At 56.6% G+C, this 7,442-nt stretch overlaps 1 protein-coding gene across 1 annotated transcript; it reads right to left on the reverse strand.

Moving 5' to 3' along the window:
- Positions 1–3,848: 3,848 nt before the first annotated feature.
- On the reverse strand, positions 3,849–7,266 carry SOX8 (SRY-box 8). Its single transcript, XM_006913994.2, is given in 4 exon segments — positions 3,849–4,585; positions 5,385–5,489; positions 5,492–5,601; positions 6,845–7,266. Coding segments are annotated over 4 exon segments (1,374 nt in total).
- Positions 7,267–7,442: the final 176 nt, after the last annotated feature.

Consider the following 7,442-nt stretch of genomic DNA (forward strand, 5'->3'; position numbering starts at 1 on the left):
GGAATTTGGCACTGCTGGCTCCATGGCCCTAAGACTGGGTCCTAATTGCCACAGGTTTTCTTTGAAGCCTGGTAGAATGTGTCTAAGGAGGTCACCCACACAGGTGGCAAGGGCTTATCTAGTGTCTGGGAGCTGTCATGTCACCACTGGGAAACACATTCCCACAGCCCTGATGCACAGCAGCCCCTACAAACCTGGTTGGCCAGAGATGGGGTCCATGAAGATCTCTGCCCTGGGGAAGAAAGACTGGGGTCCAGCACCAGGCCAAGACCCCAAATCTGTGATGCCCAACCTTGGTACTGTCCCCCTAAATGTGGCCTAAAGTCACAACGGGCTGGGTGGGTTACAAATCTGACCCCTGAGACGGGCCTGTTGAGCGGAGCCTTGGGCCTCTCCCAGGCGGCTGCTTGAATGACACAGGCCTTCTCCAGAGCTGACAGCCATGCTGGCCATGAACTCACATCCAAACAGAAAATCCACTCCTGAAAGCTGATATCATCCCAGGAAGAGCAATTGTGCCTGGGACTAGAAGGGGCTTTTCTAGTCTATCAGAGCAGGGCTGCATCATGTATGCTATTTATTTCCCCTTTCTCTCTGAAAAGGCATTCTGTTCAGCCGAGATCGAGATCGGAGGCAACACGCTCTGTTCTGGGTGAGGAAATAAAAAATGAGGAACTTACCCGATAGCCCATCCCTGGGATGGGCCGCTCTCAGTGAAAACAGGGCTTGTGCAAATGCCTCCTTGGACTTGTGGTAAGGTGGGGCCAAGGCCAGCCTTGTAAAAAATGTCATCAGCCTGGAGCTCCCAAAAAACCCTCCATATCCAGAAGACCAGGGCTACCCCCAGGACCCCTCCCAGAGGCCCTGATGCCCAAGGTGTCCACCTTGGCCACCTCTTCGGAGTGTAACTGGAGGAGACAGAGACCTCATGACTCACAGGGCCCTTGAGTGCCTGAGTATGCTCCTAGAGGGGAAGCCACCAGCCCGGCCTCCAGAGAGGGGAGGAGGCCCAGGGAGGCGCAGGGACAAAGTACAGGGCATCTCATCTTCATGCCCTCAACTCATGGCCTTCCTAGGACAGTGGTAGCCGTCCTTTCTCTCCCTGAAGCTTCATGAGCTCAGAGATAGGAAAGCCCCACTCCATGGGGCTTTTCATGCCAGGCCAGGCCCCCAGGAGTTAATATGCAGAAGCCCCACCAAGTCCAAACAAAACTGCAGAACATCCAGCCCTCGGGAACCTGGCAAGGCCTGAGCAAACCCAGAGCAGCCAAGGGGCGACCTCACTAGCCCTGTCAGCAAGCTGGATGTGGGGGTTCCTCGATTTAGGGTGTCAGTGGGAGAGCTCAGAGGGCCATATGGGCCTGGACAGCCCTTGGCTGGATATAGAATGGGCTGGGCCATGCGGGTAGCAGGCTGTGAAGGTCAATGGCATCCATGAGCCTGGCTTTCAGCAGCGCCCCACATACCCCACCTTGCTCCGGAGGCTTGGCATATCCTGGATGGTACCAATCCTCATAAATCTGGGCAGCTCTTCCCAAACACTACTCTTGCCAGGCCCTGGATGTGGCTCCCCAGCACAGGGCGAGGGACGTGCTGTGGATTGCAGCCATGTAGGCGGCTGGGTGGGCAAGGGTTTGGAGTGGGTGCCCAGCTACTCAGCCTACCCCGTTAAAATTGCAGAGGCAGCTGCCTCATGTATCTGGGTTCTTCTGAGAAGCACACTCTTTTCACTTCACCCCCAATCCAGAGAAGCCACTGAACCAGCCGCGTGTGTCAGGGAGGGCCAGCCAGGAGGTAAGATTGCCCCTCATTGCTGTCGCTCCCCACAATTGTTTCTCCCCTAGAAACACTTTCCGCCAACCAGACAACCCTGCCTGGCTCCTGCAAGGCAGCTTTTATCGTGCTCCCAGCCTGGCCCTGTGCCAGTGCCCGAAAAATGCCGTCAGCCACCCAGAAACCAGCTCTGAAATTTGCCTGGGAGGAAACCACGGCCCCAGAATCTGGCCCATCTGGACCCATCTGGCCTACTGAAGAGATCGCCCGCCAGGGAAGGAAGCTGAATCTCAGGCTTCCTAAAAGTTTCTGAAATATGTCATGTTCAAATTCAGACACGGCAAGGGAGGATAGTGTGGCCACCTCCCTGGGACGGAGCTGTCTCCGCCCTCAGTGGGGACCTAGGTGGGCCCAGGGGCTCCGATTTTGTCCATGTCTTCTGAGGCTCAAAGCTCCACCCCTGCCTTGGACAAGCTCCTCTGAAGCAGGATACAGGACCTTAGAGTCCCACATCTCCCAGGCTTAGAGAAAGCAACACAGAAAACGCAGCCCGGGAAGATAGAAAGCCTTTTTTTTTTTAATTTTATCAAATCGATCTGTACAAAAGTTAGCGTTGCTTGGTCAGAAAGTAGTGAAACACAGCAGGTAAGTGACAGCAAAAGTCCAAACTCAACAGCGAAAAATAGATTGCATAAAAATGAGTTTGCTGTAGTTCCCCACCCCCACCCCCAGAAAGAGATATGCAAAAGAAAAAAAAAGAAAAAAAAAAAGACTTTTTTCTAGAAAAGGTAGGAAAAAGTAGAAAAAGTAAAAAGAAGCAACTTCTCCGATGTATTTAAATTTACAAAGTTTAAAGGCACAAGTTTCCATGAAGTGGGTGGTTATCATAGCTCAGCATACAGCGGAAGCAGTACAGGTAAATCAGGTGTTATTTGTCTAAAATGAAGAATCTAAAAACGTTTAGTGGAGGTTTTAGTTTCACAGCTTGTAGGTGGCATCTGGTTCCTAAGAGCCAAGATTCATGCGTTTCTGAAGCCACCACATCCCAAGAAATTCCCGTCTCTGTCACTTGGCACAGTTGTGGGCAGGGATGAAATTGAATGGCACCCCTGCCTTTTAAACCTCAACTTAATACCTGGTGCCAGGGATAACCCAACCTGATCTAAGATACTACAAGGCAAATCACTTCTCCCTTAAGGTCCTTTCTGCCTCCCAGGGACCTGGAGTTCAGGCCCTCCCCAGCCCCTCCCAGCAGCAGGGCTCCAAAATGGCCCAGAGCAGGAGCCCCAATGCCATCTGCCCTCCTGGCCCAAGCCCACAGCTCCCAGGCTTCCATTTTATCTTAAATTCTACTCTCTGCACAAATTACTTCATTAGTTAAAGACAAAATAATACAGGACATAAATACACTTTAACAGCTTTCAAAACAAATCAAACACATTTAAGCTTCAAAAATAAAATTTTTAAAATAAAATAAAAAGAGAAGTGTTAATCACAGCCAAACCTTTCTCAAAAGAATGCTAACTACAAGAAACACCTCAGATCTAATGAGCTGGTCCCAAGAGGTGTTTCTGCAGATGCATCCCCATCAGGCTGCGAATGCGCCCTCTCCCTGCGGGAATGTCATCCATTGGTCCTGGGAGTTGTTCTGAGGCTGGCCAGGACTTCAGAACACAGGTGACCTGGAGACCCTGTGCCTCTTCCCCACTTTTGTACTTTGTACTGTGCTGTCATTTTGCATCCACTGAGATGCAAAACCAAGGCACTGGTGTCTGCACAGAAGACACCAAAGACCGTCCTTCATTTCGAAGTTGCCAGTCACCGCAAAGAGAGAGAGAGGAGGAAAAGAGGGCTTTGTCCGCTGACGGAAGTTTGAAGATCCGGAAGCAAAGGGGCTCGGTTACAAGCATGGTTTCCCGCACACGTCGGCAGGCACTTGACGGAGCAGGCATACATGGCTGCCTCTTCTCCCCTTGCTGGCCAACACCTCCCAGGAGACCTGAGAGGCTCTGTCTTTGACAAGATAAAGGTTGTCCTCCGCCCACACCGGCCCACTCCATGTGGCCACAGCGCCCTCAGGGTCTGGTCAGAGTGGTGTACACAGGCTGGTCCCAGTTACTGGGGGGGCTGTGGGCGGGCGGCACCGAGAGGCCACTGAGCAAGGGTGAAGTGTAGGGCCGGCGGGATGAGTGGAAGTAAGGATACTGGTACAGGCTGGATGGGTAGCTGGCATATGGACTGTAGTAGTTGGGGGCCTGCAGGTCAGTGTAGTCGCACTGGGAGCTGGTAAAGGAGCTGGCAGCCGCAGCAGGGGCAGCGGTGGTGACACTGGCCTGGGCACTGTAGGAGCTATAGTCGGTGCGGCCCGGAGAGCCATGCGACTGGTCACCGTAGTGGCCAGGGCTCAGCTGCTCTGTCTTGATGTGTGGCCGAGGGGGACCTGCTTCGGGCGATGCAGAGGCTGATGGAGCTCCCTTGTGGGCCCATACGGGGGATGCCCCGATGCTCACCGTCCCGGAGTGTGAGTAAGAGGCACCCCCGTAGGAGCCAGCGGCAGCAGGCTGGCCTGGCTCTGTGGGCAGGGCTGAGTGACCATTGAGGGGCAGGTATTGGTCAAACTCGTGAACGTCGAAGGTGTCCATGTTGCCGATGACCTCGCTGCTCAGCTCTGAGATGTCCACGTTGCTGAAGTCGATGTTCTGGCGCCCACTGTCCACCAGGCGGCGGCCTTCCAGCTTGAGCTCCTGCTTGCCCCCGAGGTGCAGGTCTGTCTTGGGGGTGGTAGGCGGGGTGGGCGGCCCATGGGTTTGCCCTAGAGACGGAGAACATTTCAGGGATGAATGCTCCTTCTGTGGGGGGCGAGGTGGGGCTGGCAGGGCTGGCAAGCTGGTGACATACACATGAGAGGAAAACCAGCCTGCTAACTGCCGCAGGTAGGAATCAACAGCTTTTTGTTCCTGTACATTTCCCAGAAATTCCAGCAAAGCCAGACCCAAACCTCACTCCTTGGCTGAGAAAATTCCGTTAAGCACTGTTCTACTGGAAGACGTGAGGCCAAGGAGGCCCCACCATGAAAGCCACGGTAGGGTAAGGAGAGAGAACCACATTTAGGAAGCATTCACAAACACCCAACCCCATGCACAGGACAGCAACACAATTCACACAAAACCTGTTCTCCCCAAGGCTCATGGCTTTAGCCAGCTTGACCGCTTGGGGGCCAGGACTGCGCCATGGTAGTCTGAACCTGAATGTGGGCTGCTGACCACCATGACAGCAGCAGGAGTGAGTCCTGGGTCAGAACTAGCAAAAAAGGCCAGGGAGGCAGAGATGCCTTCAGGCAAGACAGAAAATCCCAGGTCACGGGGTGCCAGGTAGGCAAAGCTGTGCGACCGGCTAAGTTCAGAGGGGCTAAGCAAAGTACCCCACCCCTCCTAACACAGTGTATATCAGAGTGGCTGCCACTGGGGTTTTTTTTCCAAATACCGGATGCCCGTGGATGCCTGCCCTGGGAGTGAGCCCCTGTTCCCAGCCCCACTGCTCATCTCCGCCATGGCGAGGACTCCTCTTCTCCCACTGGGGATTCTCAGACACTGGGAGCCCCAGGAGCCCACCTGTGTGGTCGCCGTGGTGGTGAGCCTCGCTGAGGCTTGTGTCGGTCTTGTACACAGGACCACCTGGGTGGTGGCCCAGTTCGGCGCCTGAGTCGGAGTCGCTCTGGAAAAAAAACTCCGACGCGGGTACTTGTAATCTGGGTGGTCCTTCTTATGCTGAACCCGCAGCCGCTCTGCTTCCTCCACGAAGGGGCGCTTCTCGCTCTCACTCAGCAATCTGCAGAACCAAAGGCACAAGCAGGATGGCGAGAGCATCCAGGCCAGCAGTGGTGTCCTTGTTCCCTAGGGAACTGGACAGTGCCCCAAGTGAGGTGCAAGGAGGGGACCAGAATGACCCTGACCAGAGAGGCCTGCATGCACTGACACCTCTGTGGGCACCAGACAGCGCTCCCCGTTTCTCAGCCATGGTGGCTGGTTCATAAGCTCCATGTGCTCATTAGGGTCAAAGAAGGAGCCAGAACAAGACCCAAACCTTGTCTCCATCTTCCTCCTCTGACACCCCCTGCCCCACTCAGCCTGTGTCTGTCCCCTCCCTTCTAAGGCAGGCGGGGGACGAGTGCAGGATCCAGCTGAGAATACACTACGGATTCCTGAGAATCAAGCCGGAATCAAGCCCGGAGTCCGCCGGCAGCTGGACTTCCCAGACCTCCAGAAACACTGGCAAAAACCAGTGGTCCTCACTGAGGTTCAGAACACACACCAGCCCCTCAGACACTTCCAGAAACTCACTTCTAACGGACAGGATATTGGGGCCCAGAGGCTCAAATCCACGGCGCTCCAACCAGACAGAATTAGCACAGAAGACGTACACGTAAGCTACCAGGGCCCCCTTACGAGGTAAAGAGCAGGAAACAGGGCACCAGTGCTGGGAACCCGAAAGCCATCCATTTTAAACCCAGGTAGAGAGCGATTGGTGGGGAGGGCTGTCCTGAGCGGCAACTTTGTCATTGCTGCTGTCCAACTTTCTGCAAAACCACCAGTTTCCCCATACCAAAGTGTGCAGCTGTGGGGAAGGTGCCAGCGGGGCAGACAGGCACCCCTCCCTCTGCACTTTCCAAGGAGAGGCACCTCCAGACAGCGGCATGCTGCCCGCCTGCTTGTCCTGCTCCCAAACAGAGGCCACCTTTCCTGAGGAAAGGGATAATCTTCCAGGCTCTGGGGCCACTTACAGCTGGGGCCCCCAACTCGGCATGCCAGCCACTGCCTTCAGCAAACTGCTACCCTCCAAGCTCCAGGACTGTGGCAGGGGTGGCACATTCTTCCCACTGCCCTCTGAGGGCCCAGACCCTGGAGTACCCCGCATCTGGTCCCTGCTAGCCAGAAGGTGTTTTTCCACTAAGACTCACCCTGGGAACAGCCACTGGGAGCAGGGCCGAGGCCGGGCGCAGCGCCACCTCCCCGAGCCCCCACGCGCCCCACAACTCACTCGCAGCTCCCGCCCCCTGCCTGGGGACACTCACCGCCACAGCTTGCCCAACGTCTTGCTAAGCTCGGCGTTGTGCAGGTGCGGGTACTGGTCAGCTAGCTTACGGCGCGCCGCCTGCGCCCACACCATGAAGGCATTCATGGGCCGCTTCACGTGCGGCTTGGCCTTGAGTGCGCCGCCGCCGCCACCTCGCACCGGCATGGGCACCAGACTCCAGTCGTAGCCCTTGAGCACCTGCGACACAGCGTCGCGGATGCAGGCCGGGAAGCGCTCGTCCGCCGCCTCGGCCGCGTCGCCCCGGCCACCGCCCCCCGTGCCTGCCGCGCGGCCAAGGCCCTCGGAACCCGAGGGCGACGGCGGCGCATCCGAGTCCGAGTCTTCCACGTGCGACATGGAGCTGGCAGTGCCGGACGGGCTGCAGGGCGGCTGGGCGCGGGTCTCGCTCATGTCCAGCATCGGGGCTGTACGCGGAGGGGCGCGCACTGGGGATGCGCACCGGGTCCGATGCCCGGCTGCGCCGCGGCCGCTCTGGGACCCGAGGTCACCGCGCGGTGGCCCGACCTGTGTCCCCGCCGCCGCCACCCCTCCTACCGCCACCGCCGCGACTGCCGAAGCTCCGTCCCAGCGGAGGA

This window comes from Pteropus alecto, unplaced genomic scaffold (assembly GCF_000325575.1).
Source record: "Pteropus alecto unplaced genomic scaffold, ASM32557v1 scaffold44, whole genome shotgun sequence".
NCBI lineage: Eukaryota > Metazoa > Chordata > Mammalia > Chiroptera > Pteropodidae > Pteropus > Pteropus alecto.